The 21,438-nt window shown below is 52.1% G+C and overlaps 8 protein-coding genes across 8 annotated transcripts; 5 read left to right on the forward strand and 3 right to left on the reverse strand.

Moving 5' to 3' along the window:
- Positions 1-938: 938 nt before the first annotated feature.
- GUITHDRAFT_154243 (hypothetical protein) lies at positions 939-2,288 on the forward strand. The gene is made up of 5 exons (XM_005827034.1): positions 939-1,039; positions 1,099-1,186; positions 1,237-1,334; positions 1,437-1,537; positions 1,591-2,288. The coding sequence occupies exons 2-4, from the start codon at positions 1,138-1,140 to the stop codon at positions 1,470-1,472; spliced, it is 183 nt and encodes a 60-aa protein (XP_005827091.1). The 5' UTR covers positions 939-1,039; positions 1,099-1,137; the 3' UTR covers positions 1,473-1,537; positions 1,591-2,288.
- Positions 2,289-3,241: 953 nt separating this feature from the next.
- Positions 3,242-5,690, forward strand: GUITHDRAFT_113850 (hypothetical protein; the record flags this gene model as incomplete). Its single annotated transcript, XM_005827035.1, has 15 exons — positions 3,242-3,383; positions 3,536-3,597; positions 3,643-3,719; positions 3,765-3,872; positions 3,919-3,997; positions 4,045-4,106; positions 4,156-4,213; positions 4,255-4,298; positions 4,346-4,430; positions 4,480-4,590; positions 4,647-4,721; positions 4,915-4,977; positions 5,028-5,099; positions 5,328-5,425; positions 5,468-5,690. The coding sequence occupies 15 exons, from the start codon at positions 3,242-3,244 to the stop codon at positions 5,688-5,690; spliced, it is 1,359 nt and encodes a 452-aa protein (XP_005827092.1).
- A 57-nt stretch (positions 5,691-5,747) lies between these two features.
- Positions 5,748-7,331, reverse strand: GUITHDRAFT_113851 (hypothetical protein; the record flags this gene model as incomplete). The annotated part of the gene is made up of 11 exons (XM_005827036.1): positions 5,748-5,841; positions 5,895-5,935; positions 6,078-6,137; positions 6,186-6,256; positions 6,308-6,380; positions 6,431-6,484; positions 6,526-6,622; positions 6,668-6,843; positions 6,890-6,922; positions 6,974-7,159; positions 7,206-7,331. The coding sequence occupies 11 exons, from the start codon at positions 7,329-7,331 to the stop codon at positions 5,748-5,750; spliced, it is 1,011 nt and encodes a 336-aa protein (XP_005827093.1).
- A 937-nt stretch (positions 7,332-8,268) lies between these two features.
- GUITHDRAFT_154245 (hypothetical protein) lies at positions 8,269-10,093 on the forward strand. The gene is made up of 11 exons (XM_005827037.1): positions 8,269-8,347; positions 8,689-8,819; positions 8,862-8,921; positions 8,982-9,004; positions 9,057-9,108; positions 9,237-9,317; positions 9,365-9,433; positions 9,487-9,549; positions 9,655-9,692; positions 9,738-9,795; positions 9,942-10,093. The coding sequence occupies exons 1-11, from the start codon at positions 8,278-8,280 to the stop codon at positions 9,987-9,989; spliced, it is 693 nt and encodes a 230-aa protein (XP_005827094.1). The 5' UTR covers positions 8,269-8,277; the 3' UTR covers positions 9,990-10,093.
- Positions 10,094-10,210: 117 nt separating this feature from the next.
- On the reverse strand, positions 10,211-12,413 carry GUITHDRAFT_96465 (hypothetical protein). Its single transcript, XM_005827038.1, has 2 exons — positions 12,000-12,413; positions 10,211-11,952 (listed from the first exon to the last, which is right to left on the reverse strand). Exons 1-2 carry the CDS (start codon positions 12,009-12,011, stop codon positions 10,270-10,272), a joined length of 1,695 nt encoding a protein of 564 aa, XP_005827095.1. The 5' UTR covers positions 12,012-12,413; the 3' UTR covers positions 10,211-10,269.
- A 1,827-nt stretch (positions 12,414-14,240) lies between these two features.
- On the forward strand, positions 14,241-17,831 carry GUITHDRAFT_159979 (hypothetical protein; the record flags this gene model as incomplete). Its single annotated transcript, XM_005827039.1, has 25 exons — positions 14,241-14,294; positions 14,346-14,388; positions 14,443-14,546; positions 14,699-14,755; positions 14,802-14,839; positions 14,888-14,955; positions 15,006-15,082; positions 15,190-15,231; positions 15,282-15,326; positions 15,369-15,430; positions 15,479-15,510; positions 15,560-15,624; positions 15,785-15,896; positions 15,947-16,007; positions 16,069-16,135; positions 16,185-16,223; positions 16,270-16,326; positions 16,370-16,417; positions 16,465-16,554; positions 16,606-16,668; positions 16,719-16,754; positions 16,819-16,866; positions 16,917-17,030; positions 17,085-17,177; positions 17,229-17,831. Coding segments are annotated over 25 exons (2,118 nt in total), but the record flags the coding sequence as incomplete, so codon positions are not given.
- A 770-nt stretch (positions 17,832-18,601) lies between these two features.
- On the forward strand, positions 18,602-19,497 carry GUITHDRAFT_154249 (hypothetical protein). Its single transcript, XM_005827040.1, has one exon. It carries the CDS (start codon positions 18,621-18,623, stop codon positions 19,230-19,232), a length of 612 nt encoding a protein of 203 aa, XP_005827097.1. The 5' UTR covers positions 18,602-18,620; the 3' UTR covers positions 19,233-19,497.
- A 26-nt stretch (positions 19,498-19,523) lies between these two features.
- On the reverse strand, positions 19,524-20,989 carry GUITHDRAFT_113855 (hypothetical protein; the record flags this gene model as incomplete). The annotated part of the gene is made up of 5 exons (XM_005827041.1): positions 19,524-19,634; positions 19,681-19,734; positions 19,822-19,872; positions 20,021-20,115; positions 20,224-20,989. The coding sequence occupies 5 exons, from the start codon at positions 20,987-20,989 to the stop codon at positions 19,524-19,526; spliced, it is 1,077 nt and encodes a 358-aa protein (XP_005827098.1).
- Positions 20,990-21,438: the final 449 nt, after the last annotated feature.

A 21,438-nucleotide genomic window follows, 5' to 3' on the forward strand; every position in this document is an offset into this window, starting at 1 on the left:
CTTACGAACCTTGGCATCCCTTATCAAGATCGCACCTTAACGAAGCGACAATACTGTGGAGTACTTATCGACACATACAATAACCTGGAAGAGAAAATCATGACATGGTCACACGGGCCACCACAACGAAACATGTACAACGAAAATCATTACAACGAAGAAATCGACAGCTTGATGTCTTTTCTTCAAGGATGCAAGAAAGATGAAAGAAGAGAATCAAGGATACAAAAAGCTCAACTATTCTACACAGGCATGTTGTCGGCAACCAGCCATATCGCGTTTGACAATGACGAACCAAGCATCAAAGAAGCTCTCAACAACAACAACCCAGAGAGACACCATTGGATAACAGCAATTCAGTCAGAGGCACGATCATGGAACGGACTAAAAGTATTCGAGGAAGTTGACAACATCCCAGACGGAAGAAAGGCAATCGGATGCAGAATCATCCTTAAAAGGAAAAGAGGACCGAATGGAGAAGTATTGAAATACAAGGCAAGAGCGATCATACAAGGTTACAACGCGGTACAAGGGATCGATTACCTCGACTCCTTCTCAGCGACAGCGAACCCAGTTACGATCAGACTCCTCCTGACAATCGCCAGAGCAAACAAATGGCACGCCAGATGTCAAGACATCTCAACTGCATACCTGATGGCACCACTTCCTACAGTTGTATATATCAGGACCCCAAAGGAATTTCAAGAGTTCTGCAACATTAGAGCAGCATACTTGAAGATCCTGAGTTCAGTCTATGGACTTCCTTCATCAGGTCGAAACTTCTGGAAGAAGCTCTGCCAAGACCTACGCGATTTCGGTTTCAAAGCCTGCACGTCAGATGATTGTTTGTTTCTATATCATGACGAGCAAGGGGGAGAGATCATCATCGCGTTAGTAGTCGACGACATCATCCAAGCTAGCAACAGCCAAGCACTATTTGCAAAGTTCGACGACTTCATGATGAACACAAAAGGATACAGCGTAACAACTGACAACGATCTTAGCTTCTATCTGGGAGTCGCGTACAAGAGGGACGAAGCTGGAGACTTCATCAGCAACCAGCAAGCGTACATCGAAAAATGTTTGAAAAGATTCAACCTCGAGGGGATCGACCCTACAGGGAAATTCACCACGCCAATGGATCCCAAGTTCGTGATCGAACCAGAAGACGTTGATCCGCACGCGCCTGAAGACTTAGTCAAAATCTACAGAAGCCAAGTAGCAAGTCTGATATACATAGCAACATGGTCAAGACCAGAAATCAGCTATGCAGTATCATTGCTATCAAGATATCTCACAAGTCCTACGAAGAAACGCTATCAAGACAACGCCGCCTGCATCAAGCTCAGCGAGAATCCCGTCAGCAAGAGCAGATCGAAACACATCAAGAGAAGACACCATTTCATACGACAATGCGTTGCCAACAAGGAGATCACCTTGGAAGCAATTCATACAAGCGAGCAAGTTGCTGATATATTCACAAAACCGCTGCCCGCTGATCAGTTTCTCTATCTAAGAGACCAATTGTTGAACCTCCCTGAAGCAACACGCTATCAAAGGAAAACAAAAAGTAATTCATACGATGATTACCTTTGGTAATTTTCAAAATGAATAAACTTTTCTCAAACTTGTCTAAGATCCTTCGAAGGACAAAGACACATACGCGAAGTGCTGAGCGCCTCTGGACTGTTCTAGTACCAGGGAGTAGCATAGTACAAGCGAAACCATAAGCATGTGGCACAACTTGAGCATCCCTGGGGCATTGCGACTTCAGAGGGTAGTGATAGTTGCTTGCAAACGCAAATGGATATGGGAGAAAGGAGTAAGAGTTTCATAGCACAGCTTCCCCATAGTACATGGGCTGATTTGGTGACATGGAAACATGATTGCTAATCAGGGCGATGGCGCGTAACATGATTTCTTTTGAAACATGGAAACGTACTCTTCGTTAACTCACCACCGTGGGTAACCGGCGTGTAGCAAAAGCTACATAGCTGCTCTAAACTTCCATTGAAGCTAGTTGATGATGCGAAAAGCTACATCAGGGTTTGGAATTGCTTACCCCACACAATCAGCAGTGTGTGAAAGGCAATACAACGTCTCGTTACCTCAAAAATGCTACACGCAATTCCTCACGTGCATCCACAAAATGCTACGAAGGAAACGTAAAAGCATGTGGAAACGACGTGTTATGCTCACTGAAAGGCATATGAATGCATGTATGACTTTGGAACCTAAGTCATTCGCTGAAACATACTGGGAACTCACCGTCCTGGGCCACATTTGCATTTTGGCTTTCTGCCATTTTCGCATTTTGTTGGTTAGTTCGCGAAGAGTCAAAGGGAGACCCTCATACAGCATCGGAGCCGTTGGGTCGATTCCGGGACAGTGTTGCATAAATCAATGCTCTCACGCAGTGACGACACTAAGTTTCGAGCAAGGGGGAGTGATGTTGCACCCGCATGACGTTACGTCAGTAACGGACATGGCAGCATCATGCGAGTAGTCGCAAGAGGCTACGTACGCTGGCGAGGTGTATAATGCTAGAATCGAAGATGTGTACTGGACGTAGACGTACGTACAACACATTGGTATGATGAAAGCATGAGGCTGGTATAAACCGATACACATGTTTACTCATTGCTGTATTACGGGTTAAGCCTGACCTCGACATATAAGCAACCCATCTTAGACGTTGGCCACGTCATCGGAATGGGATTGCACGAACATTGACGTGTGTTCTCTTACTGCTGTACATAAACAAATCTAGCTTCATTGTTCATCTGTTCTACTCCTAAGTGCACTATCGCTCAGTTGCTGGACTATACCCGCATCACCAGTGACAAGTCCTAACTGAGCCTGAGGTAAAAAACCATCGACTGCAATCGGAGAGCAATAGACAGGCCGGGACCGTATGGATCGGAACTGCCGCCGGCCTCCTCGACCCTCCTGCCAGGCTCAGTGATTGTCCTCGTACTGGTTTCTCGTACTGAACTTAACTTTGAGTAAAGAGGTTTTGATAGTAACTTAACTTTGAGTAAAACATCCCGACACGCAGGCCCGGCCCCGGAGGCGGCCGCCCCGGCGGCGCCAGTGAGTGGCAGCTACCGGTACCGGTACAAAGATCCTTTCAGGTTTCAATGAGGGTGGGTACATCGAATTTTGAATGTGACCACCGGTTATGGCAAATATGAATAGTGGGGTAGGGGTAAGTGGAGGTGGGTCGCAGGGTGCGCATACGATGAGCGGAAGGGAAACGAAGGGGAAGGACAAGAGAAGGAAGGAAGAGGAGGATGTGGGAGAGGAGGAAGCAGAGGAACACGACAAGTACAGCAGATTCTTTTACAAGCCGCACTTCTTGCTTGCTCTATCGACAGGAACCGGTGAGCTTGTACCGTCCCATAAATTTGAGAAGAGTATTCGCAAGCAATGTCTCGAAGTGATGGTGCCTGGAATACGCTGATAGTGAGGAGATGACATGATTGTAGTCCAACATGAATCATGATCTTTCTCTCTTCTCACTCACTTCATTCAGTCGGTCTATTTCATGCGGCATTCTACACCAGGGAAACTGAATTCAAAGTCAATCTGAAGAGGGTAGTCATTCTTCAACACACTTCTTAGCATCAACTGGGGTTGCAGGGACTTCTGGGAGTATGCTGTGCTTTCTTGCTGTATTGTTCTCTCCCCTCACCAGTTCCTCGATCCGTCTTCAGAAGGTAAGCAGCTTCACATACCAGTCGTTTTACTTGACTCGCTCGCAGGCCGCATCCCCTTTTCTGGCGCCTTATCGCTGGCGCCTCCATCCTCTACCTGATGGTCCTCACCTTCATCTTGTTTCAAACAGTGCACGATGCCAGAACGCTCGTCACGTGAGCCTGATCCTTCCGCCCCCTGTGTGATTGATGTTTGGGGCAGCTACGTCGATCCGTGCAGGAATGGTTTGCACACCTGCAGCCAAGCGACGATGATAGGGAAAGATCAAGGCGTGTCGATGGTGAGACAAGGCTGATGATGGGCCATGGGTCCTGACGGAGCTCCTAGCCCCTGCCCGAGAGATCGTATGCTGATGACTGTCGAGTCATGACCGGCGGTCCATCGTGCAAGTACTTGGATTTCTTGCTGGCGACCTCTCATTCATCTGACGTGTGGAAGGTGGTGGGCTGATCGATCCAAGGGAGAGGAGCCGTGCTTTGCGAATCTACAGGCAAGTGTGCTTGGAGGAGGAGAAGGTTGGCTGAAGTTGCATGGCAGGATGCGATCCAAGACGAATTCGTGGTTGCGCACGTTCTTGGCTGGTGAGGAGACGAGAGTTCGATCACCGACACGTTGACATGTAAAGAAGGTGGGGAAAGGCCTTGATCATCAGGCATGCGGGGGCAGCATGGATCAACAGCATCGTGTTCGAGTTTGTCGAGATGTCGTTCGAGGTAGAGGAGGGAACGAAAGACAGTGGCCAGACCTTGAATCGATCTGCAGCATTGGATGCCCAACTTTGCCGAGTGTTGGTGGGATCACATCATCTTGGATGTGATGACTTGCAATCTCCTCGGGATCATCCTTGGCCATCTGTTCATGCACTGGCTCTCGGTACTCCCTGCTCTTCCAGCCGATCGTCGTTGTCGTTGTCATCATATGTAATCCAGGTCAAGCAATATCGATGGATGCACATATCGGAGATCCCAACACCCGAGGGTAAATTTCTCCGCGTCCTTGGGCAGGTGAGAGAGGTCCTATGGGAAGTACGGAGCGAAGAATGTTGAGAGCAGGGAGGCGGGGGGGGGGGGGGCTTGGGGGGTTGAATGGAATTGGAAGGTGAAGCATCGAAGGTTGAAAGTGAATCATGAGGAAGGGGAAGGGGATGAGGGAAAGAGGACCAGAGCACATGTATGACTGTACGTCGTTTCCTTCCAGTTCTCCCCTGAGTCGTGGGACACTTACCACTGGGATGCCCTGGAGAGCCCCAAACGTCTGCTGGTGATTTTCTTTGTAGGGGGCCGGGAGGGGGAAGTGACTAGTACCTGTAGGTGGTTATCCTCACTTATGCCTGCATCCTCCTCTGCGATTTTAACGCCTTTGCTCTCAAGTTTATCCTCTGGGTACGCACAGGAACTTCAGCGTGTCTCTTCCTGTTGCTTGACCCTACTGGACTCCCCACTCCAACTCCCTCCATTCTCTCCATCTCCCTCCATCTCTCGCTCCTACTCCCGTTCCTTCACCCCACACTGTCAACTGAGTCACTCTCGCCCTCCCTCAATCGCCTTGGCTGCTGCTCTCCTTCCGCCTGTCATCCCCCTCCCTCCATCTCGTTGAGTCCCCATCTGCAGATTCCACCCCGAAACCCTCTCAACACCTACCGGCTCGTCCTCTGGTGGCTTCTAGGCATGTGTGCAGTACGAGAGTTCTACGAGTACTCGACGAACAGGTGAGAGCTCTACATCGTACGTTTCCTCCTCATCTGCTGCAGGCAAGTGAAGCGCCTCGGACATCATGCATGGCTCGGAGGGATGATCCTCATCACAGAGACGATGATATGGGTCAAGTTCGGCATCGCCGTCAATGAGTTTTCGAAGCCTTTCCCCTTCTCTGTTGTCATCAGTTGGTCCATCGCCCTCTTCCTCTTCGTCGTCTGGTTCGTCTATCATTTTCACCTCGTCCCGAACAGATTGAAGTTGAAGAAAACTTGCTGAAGCCTCCCTCCTCCCTCCTCCCTCCTCCCTCCTCCCTCCTCCTTCGGAGCCTCATCATCATTGGTGAAGGGAGGTGATGTAGTGTAGGCGGATGATGAAGTCCGGCTCCTCGGGAAAGAAGAATCCCTCCAGCGCCTCCGTCGCCTCCGACCTACAGAGCGAAAGTGTGACAGGCAACGGGGTCAGCAAGCAGAGGATACGTACGCAGTATCCTTCTCCTCGTAGTGAGCCATGAACGCAACAGCCTGCAGCGATCGTGATGAGGAGCAGAGGGGAGGCGGGAAGGAGAGGGAGTGAAGTAGAAGAGAGGATTGTGGAAGAAGATGGAGACGCATTTTGAGAGGGAGTGTTGAGGAGGAGGAGGAGGGATGGAGTCTCTCAACTCACTCCCGAGATCTTCTCCACGGAGATCAGCCCCTCGAACTGCCCGAGGACATCCAAAACGTCCTTTGCGGCTTGTCAGCTCCACTTTCTTTCCCAGCTGAGCTCGGGTACCTGCTCGATGATGTTGGCAGGGCAGTTGGTGATGAGGAGATGGCGAGAGGGCTCCTTGCTCAGCTTATAGCCTAGGGGCAGCAGCGACCTCAACCATGCTGATCAACAGCCGCAGGTCTCACCGTGTTGCGACAAGAGCCAGTCGTCCTCGAGGATGTTGAGCTGAGCGACGGAAGAGGTGTTCGCCTTCGACTCCTGCAACAAGGAAGCAGGTCAAAACTTCACGGGGCTGGAGGACCTTTCACCAGGGCGGTTTCCACAGACTTCCTGATAGTCAAACTGTGATTGGACCAGTACTCCTGCACCGCTGTCAGAGCCGTCGGGTGACGTCAGCAGGTACAGATCGGATCTGCTGCATCATCTCTGAGTAAGTTCCATCCTTCTTGAGGTGTGCATGACTCGGACTCTTGGCAAACTGGATGACTAGCGTCCGGTTCCTGCTGGGATATCAACATCCCTCCCTCCCCTCTTCACGCTTTCACAAGAATGAAAATCCGTTCAGCTCCTCCTTAGCATGCACAGCATCCTGACAAGCACATGGCGTCAGCATCGACTGGCCCTGCACATGTTCCAGCTGCTCCCTCGCCTTCAGCTCGTCGAAGCACACGAAGGCCTGTCCTCGCATCTTCTGCGTCTTGAGCGCCCTTACGTCGAGGATCTTGGTCGAGCCGTTAGACGTATCAAAGATGTCGACATCCTCTGACCTTGCCGTACTGGGAGAACACAGCGTACAAGAGCTGATGAAGACGGAGGTCACATGAAGGAAACTCCCAAGATATACCTTCCACCTCTCGCATCCGCCTAGGTTTCACACGCTCCCTCAAGTTCCTGATGTAGAGGGTGTTGCATGGTGGAAGCTGGTCGTAAGATTCCTTGTAGCGGTACGGATGCCTGTGCTCCGAGTCGATGCCGTTGTCCGCAACGATCTCGCCATCCTTTCTCCTGAGATATTGCGGCCCCGTGACGTCACTAACCTGGTCGACCACTATCACTTCCAGCAGCACTCCAGCAAACGCTCACCAGTTGTCGATGGCCCATGAGGGCTCGTGGGACCTCAACGCCATAGTTCTGCTCTATCCTCATCGCATCCGATTCTGTGTCTCTCCCCAAAGACATGGTCTCCTCCTCCGAAAACTTCAGATCCATCTCGTCCGAACTGGACCCTCCCCGAAGGCTCAGAAAGGGCGCGTGTGCGTGAGAAGTGAGACCAGCGCATTGCACGGAATCAACACCGCAACCATGAAGCTGCGATACCAGAGACAACACGACTACCAACCCCACTGCCCCCATGCCCTTATGTCCGTTTGTAGCTGCGTTTCGTCATGAACATGTTCTCGTCACTTCGCTATCATGGCTGCATGCTGATCGTCGCGCTACCTGCCATCGGCCTTGATACCCTCCCTCGCCTGCCGCACTAACCTCCTGCACAGTCGCATTGCCATGCAAGGCACTGCCAGGGATTTTCGTTGACCAGCCCGCCTCAGTGAAAGTTTTGGATGTGACTCACTACTGTCAGTGACACTGCCGTCGTCCACCGGCCCCGGGCCCCTCACCGCCGGTTCAAGCCGGGCTGAAAATCACGGTCCGGGACTCGGTCGGACCCGGGCTGGACCGGGCCGGCGGCTTCCGAGTGACTGGGCCGTCTGCCGGCCCGACAGCAGCGGGCAGAAACAGTGGCTTGAACCAACGCAGAAGTTTCCTGCGCGGGGCCGACCCGGTCACCGGCGGCCCGCCCCGGCGTTCGCAGTGTGGCCGGGCCCGCCCGGGTCTCGCCGCCCCCCCGGCTCTGGAAGTATGAGTTGTGACCTAAAGCACCTAGATAGGGTGGGGGTCCTTCGAATGAGTACCCCCTACCCCTACAAACACTACCCTTACCTCCTTTTGGATACCACAATATGCAATAAAATGTAATATGGCACCCCACCCCCACAAACAGAATTGTCAATTCGTTGTGAATTGGGCAAATGTATGGGGAAACTCAGGAAACTTTCTTGTTGCGCCATCTGCAACAACGGACTACCCCTAGTATGGTACCCCCTACCCCCCATTTCACTCGATCACCCCTACCCCAAGGAAGTTCCTCAGACACGCCATGCTAAGGATCCTCATCGCTCTTGCTGTCTGCGGCCATGCAGCAGCCTTCGCTCCCTCCCTGAACCCAGGTGTCACATGTCTTCTTCCTGCTCCTGCTCCTGCTCCTGCTCCTTATTCTCCTGCTCCTGCTCCTGCTCCTGCTCCTTATTCTCCTGCTCCTGCTCCTGCTACTGCTCCTGCTCCTGCTCCTGCTCCTTCTCATGTCCCTGAACCCAGGTGTCACATGTCTTCTTCCTGCTCCAGCTTCTCATTCTTCTGCTCCTTCTGATGTCCCTTCTTTTGTTTTTGTATTCTCTGCCATAAACAATGGCAAAACAATGCCATTTTACCTTCTCGCTTTGCACTTCTTTCTTCTTCCGACTTTCTCTCCTGTAACCATCACTCGTTTCATCCTTATCGTCTGTGTCAGGACGTTTGGCCCTCAGGAAGTCGCAGCCTTGCCCTCTCAAGCCTGCCCACCTTCCCGCTATCCTCTCGGACAAGCAGCACTCTGTGCCAGCAGTTGCACAGCAGGCTACTAAGGGCATCTCCTTCCCCCAGGTAAAGACGCCTGCCCTCAAGTTTGCATCTGACGTGCGTCAGCTCGACGGCAAGGGTATGAGAGTTGGGATTGTTTCTACCCGATGGAACGCCGAGGTTGTGGTGAGATATGTCCATCTCGTTTGAACCAAGGCTGAAGTTGGTCCATGCCTGCCTCAACAGAACAAGCTCAAGGATGGAGCTCGGTGACGCATCAGGCTCATCAGTGCCGTCTTCTTACTGATCGCTGGTTCGCAGTGCTGGTCTCAAAGAATGCCAAGTCGAAGACTCGAATGTCGTCGAGTTCGAGGTGAACACAACTCCTCAGCCCCTTCTCAGTTTGGGTCTGATCTACATCTACATCTACATCTGCATCCGCATCTACAACTCTGATACCTTCATGTTCATGTTCATCGTGGTAACGCAGCATCGTGTCAGGTTCCAGGATCCTGGGAGCTGCCTCTTGCCTGCCGCTACATGGCTCAGACACAGAAGGTGGACGCCATCATCGCCATTGGAGTGAGCGAAGAGTTGCCATGCTCGCCGGATGATAACAGAGGCGTCAGGTCCTCGTCAAGGGCGAGACGGACCACTATGACATGATCAAGGACGCTGCTACCGACGCGCTCATGATGGTAGAGCAGCTCGCTGTAGCGGGCCGCGATCGCTGATTCTTATGTTGCCCCAGCTCGGCCTCGAGACTGGGATCCCCGTGCTCAATGGAATCCTTGGATGCCACACTATGGAGCAGGTAAGGAGATGGGAGGCAGTGGGGAGGAGGAGGAGGAAGGGGCCCGGGGTGGGGGAAGGGAAGCAGGTCACTGTCTACTGGATGCATGATCTTCAACCTGTGCAGGCTGAGGCTAGAGCAACAGGAGACAACAACCATGGAGTGTGCGTTCTCGCTGCGGGAGCTGGTGGCTGGTTGACTTGCTGCAGGTGGTGGGGGAAGACTGCGATCGAGATGGCTACCCTGCGAGCGACGCAGATGGGCAAGGTGAGGAGGGAAGACGAAGTATGCGGGGGATGCAGAAAGGATGTGGAGTGGGAAGAGTAGTGGGAGAGGAAGGGAAGGTGGTGAAAGATAAACCAACCAAAGGGAGGAAGGGAGGACGGAGGGTGCGACTGACTAGATGCTTGTAGGGACCCATCGCAGCTTCTGGAGTGGAGAAGAAGAAAGTTTTGTTCTAAGTGCTGGCAATCTCGAGAGTCCGTTTCGGTCTTCTGCTATGCTTTCGCAAGGAATTTTCAACCTGAGAGAGGGACCAGTTTGACTAGTAAACGATCAAAACTTGAATTTCGCGCTCTCCACATGATTTTCGCAAGCAGAACTTTTGAGAATGTCGAGGACATTCACTTCAAATTAACTAGATGAGATTTCCCCGCCCTCAACTCATACCACAAGACGACATGAAGTTATTAGGGTTTATTTTGTCACACGTACACTCTACTATCTCCCCTCCTCACCCGTTCACTTCTCGCTCTTCTTACCGAACTGCTTCTCAGTGCATTCTTCACCCTGGATGGCGGTAGAGAAACCAACACCGTACATCGTCTGGAGCGTTCGGTCGATGAGATCAGCACCCGACCACTTCTGGTGCGTCAGCGTGTCGACTTCCTCCTCCGACTCAGGTCTCTGCACACCCTCCACGTATCCGAGCATCGACTGCTCCTCCACAAGGGTGCGGCATAGCCGGTTGGCGCTAAGGGAGGAGATGTGGAAGCCTGCGAGGGTCACGAACTGCCACACGAACCCGAGCTTTCCGAGCTCCTTGCAGAAGTTGTGCATCTCCGCATCCGTCATGCCGGCCGCGTCCCAGTTGAAGGAAGGAGAGAGGTTGTAGGCGAGGTACGGCTTCTGGCCCTGCCCATACACGTCTTCGAGCCCCTTGGAGAGCTTCTGGGCGTCGGCGAGGATAGGCTTGGCGGTCTCGGCCCACAGGATGTCAGCGTAAGGAGCGAAGTGTCGGAGGCGATGGATGCAGCTGTCGATGCCGGGCTGCATGGCAAAGTAGCCTTCTCGGGTCCGAGGAAGCTCCCAGCACCAGAAGATGTCCTGACCTCCCAACAGCTCCTTCGCAAGGATCCGCGCGTCCTCGTGTGCGATGCCAGGGAACGCGGAGTTCTCTTTGTTCCACTTTTCCAACTTCCAATCCTCGGCGCCCTTGGCCTTGAGCTCCCGCAGCACAGCTTTATGGTACGTCATGACTGGGTGCTGCTCCTTCCATGCCGCCACCTCAGCAGGTGACTCTGCGTTTCTGTAAGGCTTCGCCTTGGGGTCAGTGGTGCCCTGGATGAAGACATGATCCCTCGGATCCTGATTCGATTCGATCAGCTTGGCTGCTTCGGCATCTGTACGCGCAACAAGGACGGTGTCTGCTCCGAGGATGTCGCACTGCAGGCGGGCAGCCATAAGACGGTCGATGTGCTCCCTTGTGGACACCAGCACCTTTCCTCCCATGTGTCCGCATTTCTTCGCTCCGTGCTTCTGGTCCTCGAAGTGGATCCCAGACGCTCCGGATTCCACCATGGACTTGGTGAGGCGCATCACGGCCGTCATGCCACCATGCCCGGTGTCTCCGTCGGCGATGATAGGGCGGAGGTAATCGATCCCCTTGTCGAAGCTTCCCTTGGTCCATTGCGCTTCGAATTGTTTCCGGTCATGAAACTGCTGAGCTCGGAACAATCTCTCCACGTGCTTAGGGACAGTGTCGAAGGGATAATCGGCGAGATCAGGGCCAGGCTCCATGAGAGTGGAGTGATGGGAGGAAGCCTGCCAACCTGACACGTAGATGGTCTCGGCAAACTGAACCATCTGCGTGAGCTGAGCGACATCCAGGCATCCAAACGTCACTGTGCATCTGTCCTGCTCTCGGAGGCTCTTGATAAGCTCGAACAACTTGGCGGCTGTAAGGGATGACGCCGGGCGAGGCCATTCCACGGATCCTCGAAGCCTAGCCACGTCCTCTCCATTGTAGTTTCGGAAAGTGCGCTTGAATCGATCCGAGAACATCCAAGCTTCGATCTGCTTTACTCGCTGTTCGTGTGAGATCATGTGACGCGGGTTCTTGCTATCAGATCTGATCCCAAAAGGTGCCCAAGCACTTCCAGGAGGTGGGGTGGCAAACTTAGACTTCTTTGAATCCCCGAAGCCCTGGTTGCATCGTCAGAACAAAAGTAACTTCACTCAACTCGACGCACCGGTGCAGGCATGTCGAAGGATGAACGAGCAGTCGGCTCGCTATGCGACCAACCATACTTTTGCTCTGAAAGAAGTCTAGAAGAAATGTGCAGCTTGCGAGCAGCTGCTTGAGCTGACCTACAAACATCCAAGTTTCAATCTTGGTTTCTCACGTCTCGCCACGAAAACACGTACACTTGCTGTCTACTGCACGTCTTGAAATCAACATGAACATATCAAAGGATCTTGTCGTACAGATCCTTGCAAAAATTAATCTAAATCATCAAGATCCTCACCAACTCTATGCTTTCAATCACTCCATTAGCCATATCAAACTTATTTTCTTTTGTTTCTCAAGCACTTTCCGTGTTCTCCTCTCCTCCACCGCTTCTGCCACCGCCGCCTTCACGACATGCACTTACCTTGCGCCTCCTGGTGCCATGGTGCTCCGACAAACTTTTTCCACCCCTTCCCTTTTATACCCTGCTCATAGCACACCCCTACCACCTCGGCCCTTCATTGTCAACCACCTACCCTACTGTAAAGTGCTAATTGCGCCTGCTCCGCACATTTTTCAGGGAAAAGTCCGGGTATTTTTAGGGAAAATCAGGGGTACTGAGAAGACCCCTGCAACAAGCTAGATACACCCTTCTCGACCACCCCACGATTTGTATACCCCACCCCCAAGGTTCAATTTTTTCCAGCCTCCAATCGGGGATCACCCCCACCCCCCCTTTGCCCAATATCTCAATGAAGGGACTTTTAAATCACTTATTGGATTGATCCAAAGACGAAAAGATATTTTATCGATAATTTGAGGAGTCACTTCTGCTCAAAATGACTATTTTCACCATCTTAAAACTACTTATTAGTTATCCCCATACCATTTCGCCCCCACCAGGCCCCCCCGACCAGTTACTTGACTACCCCACCCCTCCCTCGGACCTCAGGGAATCCCCCGAAGTTCTGCATTGCGACCACCAGGCCTACACCAGCGCGCGGCCCTCCCCCTTCGCCCCCAGTCATTTATAACTCCCCGTCTCGAGTTTTAACCGCGCTCCGTCACAGGCCGGGCCGGGCGCGTCAGTTTCAAATTTCAACTACGTACTACGCAGTTGAAATTTGTGACAGTGTTGAGGCTGCTCGGAGTCCGATCACCGCCGGTGTAACCACGGTGACCGTACGGTACCGCCGTATCAGCACGGTCCGATCGACCATTGAGAGAACCGTTCGGACTGGCTAAAACGTGACGGTGCCACGGCCCGGGTGACGCGGCCGTACCGGAATCTGAGGCCGGGGCCGGTCAGCCAGTGACTCTGGCACCCGGCGGGCCGGGTCTTGCCGGCGGGCCCGCTGGGCCCCCGCCGTCGTCCGACAGAGGAAGTCAACAAGGACAGCTTTTCCTTTGATAGTCCAAAAATTCGCTGCCTTTTGTATCTCCTAGCAAATCGGCCGTTTTCCAACCGCCAGACTCTGCACCCACCCCTATGCAGGAGCGACCAGACCCCCATAGATCTCGTTCAACCCCCCAAATAATCACCCCACCCTACTGTCTTCCAAAGTATTTTAGCCACAATTTCCGTTTGTACCCCTACTTTCTAATGCAGAGTACCCTACAATATCTGGTTTTCGATTCAATCCTTTGGGATAACCCTACGTCGCATACACCAACCCCATCATTGAAAACCACCACCCCACCACCTAGCTTTGGTTTACTACCCCACGGGTTCGAATTTCATCACCCTACCATTGCACAGAGCGATCATAATGATTACTTATGACCCCTACATGGAGTGGTCAAAGTAGGGGTGAATGCCTCTAAAAGTCAACCCCTACCCCCTGCCGAAAGGTGTTTTGTCCATAGTACCCCATCCAATCCCTTACCCACCAGGAGACTTCGCGCCATGTACTGCTGAGTTGGTGGGGAGCAAGGAGACAGGCACACAGGGAGGTGGGGACGTGGGGAAGGAGATGTTGTCAGGATAGATCAAGCGAAGCATTGCTGATCGGTATAGCTGCATAACTTGCTATGGAACAATACGTCATCGTTTACCTCTGTGTGGAAGTGCAAAACAGGAAGTTAGTCTACTTGGGGCGTTGGGCTATTTTCAAGTGTTGGGATGTCATACACACGCTGCGTGCTTTGATACTTTTCAAGAGCCGCTATGATGTTCAACATAGAGTCTGATTTGATCTGCTTCAGAGTTTGGATTTCACGGATTGGTAAATCTTGCTATAGAAGCCGCGCGTAATCAAGCAGGATGGCTGACGGGGAGAGTGTCCGAGTTGCCGTTCGAGTTAGGCCTTTCAATCAGGTATAGACAATGACACGATGTAAGTTCCGAGGTGATGGTGCCGTTTTGCAGCGTGAGAAGGACAGAGACTCAAAACTATGCGTCAGAATGTTGGGTCTGTGAAAGACTCGATGTCATAGAAGTGAGCTGGGTCTGAAATGCTATCTAGGACCCACGACAACGGTGATCAACCCAGAAGATGGCAAAGATAAGAGCTTCACGTTCGATTTCAGCTACTGGTCCCATGATGGGTATGATAACTGTGCTGTTTCGGTGAGTTGGATTGAAATCCCCAGGGAACGAATGCGTCCGGACGGATATAATGAGTGTGGTGGAGAAGGAATGGTGAGTAAGACACACATTTTCTGAACAACTCTGAGAATCCCTCGGGAGATTGTTTCCTGACCAATTATGTTTATTTGCAGGGGACTGATGGTGCTACATATGCTGATCAGAAGAAGGTTTTCGATGACCTCGGACAGGTCATTGAAAGCCATAGCCGTGTGGAAGAGTGTAAGCTTTACCTAGGGCGTTCTAAACAATGCATATGAGGGATATAATTCTTGGTACTTTGCATTATCAAAGATTTTTATGGATCTTGATGCCCATTTCAGCTTGTTTGCGTATGGGCAAACGGGTGCAGGAAAATCGTATAGTATGGTTGGCTATGGTGTCAACAAAGGTTATTCTAAACTTAAGCATTATCTTCAACGCTGATAGTCCATGGATTAGGAATTGTTCCAATATCTTGTGATGAGATCTTCAAGAGAATCGAAGAGCAAAAGGCTTCAAGTCCAGACAAATATCAGGTCCAACCGATTTCTGGAGTCTGTGTTTCCCTTATTTATGCTTTCACTTCATTTTCGGAAATTGCTCTTCTACTTCATGTTTGGATTTGACTTGACTCCTTGCACAGTTTCAAGTTACGATTCAAATGTTGGAAATTTATAACGAACAGGTAAAACTCCCATTCCTTGTGTCATGAATTTTTAATATTTTTCCTCTCAGGTTCGAGATCTATTCTCCAAAACGAATCCATCTGGCGGACTCAAAGTAGGTTCACATCTCTTCTTCATGCTCTAAAATACCTTCAAGGTACGCATGAATCCGAAAAGTGGGGTCGAAGTAGTCGGCTTGACAGAATGGCCGGTTGGGAGGTAAAAAGCATTTTGCTTGACCCAACTTGACCGAACTTGATTTTTCAGCTACCAAGAGATCGATGAACGCATTGAAACAGGTTCTGAGGCATGTTTGCATTGTTCAATCTGTCAACCATTGCCCTGCAGCAACCAAAAACAGGACCGTTGCGTCCACAAACATGAATGCCACGTCTTCTAGGGCACATACAGTAGTGACGATCACATACACTCAGGCAACGTCTCAGGGATAGAATGCATGATATTCTAACAAACAAATACAGTTGGAACTGAACGCAAAGGGCCCAGGGAAACATTCTGAGAAGAAGGTCAGCGCCTTGTTCAATAGATCCCACTGATGATGAAGGGCTGCAGGCCAAAATGAATCTTGTTGACCTTGCGGGCTCCGAACGTGCAGAGAGCACAGGAGCAACAGGAGATCGATTGAAAGAAGGCGCAGCGATCAACCTTTCACTCACTATGTTAGGTATACAGCCAGGATTGTTGTTTCCTCGCATCCTCACAGATGGTTTTAAGGAAATGTGATCACTGCGTTGGCTGAGAGGTCGAACAATCCTAACAAGAAAGTTCTCATCCCGTATGACTGATATATACAAAAAGTTTTTTTCGATATTAATCTTGGACTCGACGCTAATCAGATATCGAGACTCGAAATTGACTTGCATCCTGCAAGATGCCCTTGGTGGCAACTCAAAAACGATCATGGTGAGGCTTGAAATCCACCTTGTAATAGTTGGCTTATCTGTATTTGCAGGTTTGCGCTATCTCTCCAGCAGACATTAATTTTGAAGAGGTGCTCAACGATCCGAAGGAGCTGCTCTGTGATGCAATTCAAACAGACGGTGGGCACACTCCGATATGCTGATCGAGCCAAGCAGATCAAGAATAAACCAAAGGTCATCTTACCCGACAGCAAGAAGTCTGCTGATAGCCTTGCAGGTCAACATCGATCCAACCGAAATGTTGATCCAGCAGCTCAAGGAGGAGGTGAGAGCATGCGACCACCAATGAAGTCTGGTTCACTGGTGAAACAGAACGAGAGATTGAAGCAGCAGATGGGCACTGGTGGAGGTCCACCAGGAACTGTCATGACAGAGGAAGAGAAAGAAGCGATGAAGAAGCAGGTCTGATCCTGACGCCCGAGAATGAGGTCACTCACTGGTGTACGTTCACAGTTGGAAGACGAAATGGCGGCTAAAATGGCAGAGAATGAGAAGATGCTGGCCGAGATGTCCAAGGTGGCTATTGGTGTGCTTGCAGTTGGCCCAAGGATGATGGCAACTTTCAGAGTTGGGAGGAGAAGCTCAAGGAGGCGCAAGAGAAGGTCAGGATGCCATGCTTCCCAACCCTCCCTCCTTGCTTCTCTGCTTTCCTTGACCATTGGGCAGGCTGCTGCCGAAGGAGGGAGCGCGCAATCCGAGCAAAAGCGCCGCGAGGTACGATATGAGACGGCCAGGAGGAGAAACGTTGACATGATCTCACGCAGACTGAGCCGCATATTCTCAATATCAACGAGGACCCAGTCTTGTCCAGGGCGATCTGTTACTTCTTCCCTTTGGGCGAAGAGATCAATATCGGAAATCGCGACCGTCCTGGAGAGGTGATCCGTTCAGTCTCGGACCTAGTAGCTGATCATGTCGACCCATCTTTGCAGGAAGAGATATTGTTGGGAGGCGTCAGCATCCGACCCGATCATTGTCGTGTTACAAATACTGACGGCAAGCTGATCATGGGAGTACGTGAAGAGGTCTTGGCTTCCCTCGCTTCCATCGTTGGAGTTCTGATACGTTGTTTGCAGTGCAAAGTTCTGCTCAATGGTGCTGACGTCACTGGCAAGAGCGACCTTGAACTTCATCACAACGACAGGCTCCTTATCGGAACCAACTACTACTTTGTTGTTGTGCACCCTTCGGAGAGGGATACTTCACCGCCAGAAGAAGGATGGCCTGAAGTTACGTGGGACATGTTCCAGCGAGAGATCGCCAAGGCACAAGGTCTCAATGTGGATGTGAACTGGGCGGCTATGACAGAGGAGGAGAAGAGGAGAGCCCTCCTGAACGATGAACTTGTACAAGTTATGCCACGAGTACAGGAAGCTAATGCTCTCAGTTCAGAGCTCAAGCGCGACATCAACTTCGAAACTAAAGTCACATCTGTTATGCACAAGACAGAAGGGACGGTCTCAGTTGTGATGGTCAAGGTGATTAATGAGGTGACGTCAGCAGAGTTCATCTGGGAGAAAGACAAGTTCATCAACCGGGTTTATCTAATGCGAGAGCTCTACTCCAAGTACCTGGAAGGCACGTTGGACCCAAGTCTATTCAACGGCGATCAGGATCCTTTCTGGGATCCGATCGAGCCTATGAACATCGGATACAGCACCATTTACCTGAAGCCGCTGAGTTTCTGCATGCCTGCAGAAGACGACTATGCGATCTACTATGATTCCCAGCAAGCCGGTATCATGCATGTCAAGATTGAACCCTGCAAGCCAGACGGGGCTATTGTGGATGAGGAAGAAGAAGACGGGATCTATGACGACGTGGAAAACCCGAAGGATCTGCTGGGTCGCCGATTGGATGTGCTTGTGACTGTGTCGTATGCCAGAGGAATCAACAAGAAGTTTTCGTCAGAAGTTTACATCGAGTTCGAGTTTCCCAAGGCTCACAATCCAGAGAGAGAAGACGGGAGGTATTACACTCACAGCGTGAGGGACACCATGAATCCCAACTTCGACTTCAAGAAGCAGATCACCTGGGAGAAAGTCGACGACATCCTCCTCCACTTCCTCGAAACAGGCAGCGCGTACTTTCACGTCTTCGGCCTTCAGGAGGACAAGTCGGGCACTTCGGTGCAGCGAAAGAAGATGTTGAGCATGCAGCAAGTTGAGGAGCTACAGGCTAACTTCAAGAAGATGACGGACGACAAGGAGAGAAGCGACGACATCATGGGCAAGGTGCTGGAGAGGAGCGTGGTGGCTGGTAACAACAGCGAGGCCACCGAGTCCTTCCTCCTCGAGATTGCAAACCTTCTGGCCGATGCCGGTTTCGATGTTCAGACCATCGTTGACGCCGCTCAGAACTCGAGCAAGAAGCTCGAGCAAGCTGCCAGCACCAGCTCAGCAACTCCGGAGGTGCAGGAAGGAGGGGGAGGCGACGCAGGGGAGCTCTCGGCGAAGCTTGAGGAAGCCATGAAGCAGATTGCAGCCAAGGACGCGGCGTTGAAGGCATCTGAGGAGCATGCTGCCACGATCGGCAAGCTGCAGGAGAAGATCAAAGAGCTGGAGGCGAGCAAACCAAGTGAAGGCGGAGGACCTGCTAGTCAGGGTGAAGCATCTGGGTTGGAGGAGGAGGTGAAGGAGCTGCGCAGTAAAGCCGCCATGGTCGATGAGCTGCAGACGAAGATCAAGATACTCGAGAGCAAGGCAGCCGATCAACCCTCAACTGAGGGCAACTCGTCAGGCCAGGCTGATCAGGACAAGCAGCTGGAGGAAGCTCGGGCGCTCCTGGCGAAGAAAGAGGCAGAGCTGGTGGAGGCAAAAGCTGCAGAGGAGAAAGCACGAAGCCTTGCACGGGAGCAAGAGGAGAAGCACAAGGCAGAGCTGGCAGAGAAGGAGCAAGCATGGAAGTCACAGCAGCAGACGCCCGACAACGAGGAGCATCTCAAGAAGATCATCGAGCTGCAGGGCGAGAACTCCAAGTACAAGGAAGAGATTATCCAGCTCAAGGGTCAGCTGGACCTTGCAAGGTTGGAGGCAGAGACCGCGAAGAAGGCCGGGTCAAAGGGATGCAGCATCCAGTAGATGGACGTCAGATTAACGCACTCCCTTCGCCTGCCAGTATGCCTTTGTGCTCGCCTACCTCCGTCTTCCTCATCCTCAGCCGCCCCCACCCGCCCGCTCCTCGCCTCGCCTCTCCACCATCTCCTCCTCCTTCTTTACCTGCTGGCTATAGACGAGATGCTGATAGATTCTTACCGCGCGATATTCTGTGAAAGATACTGCTGATTCAAAAGTCGCGAAAGTTCCGCTGCAAGTTTCACATCTTATATAAAAGAATAACAGTTGTAGAAGTCGAGAGGGGAAAGGCAGAGACTAGAAGAGCCCAAGACCAGACACCCCGTCCCCCTCCCCCTCCCCCTCCTCCTTCCTCGCTTCACTCCCCCACTCCCACCCGCTATTTACAGTCTCCCGTGCGTTCGCATCCTGCGACAACTGCTGGTCAGCGGTGCTGAGGCCACGACGTCCTCACCTTTCGATCCTGCACCGCTCTGCTGACCTCAATGCCCTCCATGCTCGGCTGCTGCTGTAGGGGCGTAAGAGGAGGAGGAAGAAGAGGAAGAGAGGAGAACAAGGACGAGGACGAGGACGACGAGGAGGACGGGAGCCGCACCTCATTCTTGTTCAACACCCATTCCAAAGTTTCGCCAGCGCCAGTTGGAACCTGAGTGAGCGTGAGGACGACAGGAACGAGAGAAGGGGTAGGAGAAATAAGAGAGAAACAAACGGAGGGGGAGGACAATGAGAGGAGAAGAAGAAGCAGGAAATGGAGCAATAGCAGCAGCAGGAGCAGCAGCAGCAGCAAGGTCTACCTGCGTTAGATAAAGTCGATCACCAGGTCTCGCGCCGTCAGGCACTTCAACCAACATGGGACCCTGTCCCGCAACTTCTGCAGAGAAGAAATCTCCTGCTCTCCATCAGCTTTGACACAGAATTTGTGCAGGAGGAGGCAGAAGAGTGCAGATGATTAAGAGCAGAAGGAGGAGCAAGGGAGAGAAAAGGAGGGAATGCTTACCTGCATGCTTGCCCTGAGGTACGAGGACAGAAGTAGAATGATCGTTGTTTAGTTGATGCATCATCCCCTTCCTTCCACCCAAAAGTTGACTCGACCTCGCACGCATCTTCACGTCCTCCTTCCCTTCATCTTGCTTCGCTAACCCATCGCTCACAGAAGCTTCGGAGTCCATTGGAGCAGGGGCAGGGGCAGGGGCAGGGGCAGGGGCAGGGGCAGGGGCAGGGGCAGGATCGGATGAAGGCTGTGCACTAGCTGATGAAGGTTCTTCTCCACCACCTCCTCCTCCTCCTGCACTCTTCCCTGTCTCCATTGTTGTATCAGCCTTGTTCGCCTCTTCTACTGTTGCTACATCCGTCTTCGCTGCCATCTCCGCAGCTTCCACACTCGCCGCATCTGTCGCAGTCTGCGAACTCTCTCCTGTGTGCTTCGTGATTCGAACTTGAATCGAAGGACCGAAGCCAAAGGAGCTCGAGCGCTGAAACGGCTCCATGTTGAGAGGCTTCAGGGCAGGAAGGGGGTGGGTTATAGCAGGCCAGGTACGACGAGGAGAAGGCTGTGCAAAGGTAGCGAAGGGGAGGGGCGACTGCTGGCCATACCGAACTTCCGCCTCCCTCCCACTCCCCGACTTGGTGAAGATGCTCATAGTCTCAGGATGAGAGTAGCTAACTGGGGTGTGCCTGCTCAGAATGCGCGTGAAGACCTCCTGCTTTCTTCGCTCCGGCTGGCCCCATGCCGGAGGTCCTTGGAACAAAGGTTGTACTGCCATGTTGGTCTGTTCAAAGAGCACGGAGGTGAGAGGCAAGAGAGGAAGAGGAAAGCAAGTTTCTCACCATAGGAGCAACGACAGCAGGATGGGAGGCAGAGTACATGCCGTACCACGGCGAGGGGTTCGGTGGGACGGCCAAGGGAGCTTGAGAGGGTAGAGCCAAGGTCTTTGAGGAGAAGGCAGGAGATAGACGCCAGGGGCTGACGATGGCCGGTGGTTGAGGCTGCTGACCTGCTCCTGGGTAGCTCAAGGTTGGAGCTGCGTAGCGACTCCATGGGCTCGAACCTACGTAGGAGAAGGGAGCAGGCAACACCGGGTAAACCTGCTGCACTGCTCTCTCAACGGGTTGTACGGTCAAGGAAGGAGCGGGGGCGGATCTCCTTCTCAGCGCAACTCTTGCCGCCATGACGGCCTTGGCAGCCTGCATCAGAGCAGGGCTGAGATGACGG

The sequence above is a fragment of the Guillardia theta genome, assembly GCF_000315625.1.
Source record: "Guillardia theta CCMP2712 unplaced genomic scaffold GUITHscaffold_70, whole genome shotgun sequence".
Lineage (NCBI taxonomy): Eukaryota > Cryptophyceae > Pyrenomonadales > Geminigeraceae > Guillardia > Guillardia theta.

What these genes read in the sequence shown, in the direction of transcription:
- GUITHDRAFT_154249 (XM_005827040.1), top strand. Translation starts at nt 18,621, where the DNA reads ATGAAGCAGATTGCAGCCAAGGACGCGGCGTTGAAGGCATCTGAGGAG.
- GUITHDRAFT_154243 (XM_005827034.1), top strand. Translation starts at nt 1,138, where the DNA reads ATGGATCCCAAGTTCGTGATCGAACCAGAAGACGTTGATCCGCACGCG. An exon ending in AGACGTTGATCCGCACGCGC is followed by an intron (nt 1,187 to 1,236) that starts CTGAAGACTTAG and finishes AGTCTGATATAC; the next exon opens with ATAGCAACATGGTCAAGACC. An exon ending in CGCTATCAAGACAACGCCGC is followed by an intron (nt 1,335 to 1,436) that starts CTGCATCAAGCT and finishes CAAGGAGATCAC; the next exon opens with CTTGGAAGCAATTCATACAA.
- GUITHDRAFT_154245 (XM_005827037.1), top strand. Translation starts at nt 8,278, where the DNA reads ATGCTAAGGATCCTCATCGCTCTTGCTGTCTGCGGCCATGCAGCAGCC. An exon ending in CGAATGTCGTCGAGTTCGAG is followed by an intron (nt 9,109 to 9,236) that starts GTGAACACAACT and finishes GCATCGTGTCAG; the next exon opens with GTTCCAGGATCCTGGGAGCT. An exon ending in CTACCGACGCGCTCATGATG is followed by an intron (nt 9,434 to 9,486) that starts GTAGAGCAGCTC and finishes ATGTTGCCCCAG; the next exon opens with CTCGGCCTCGAGACTGGGAT.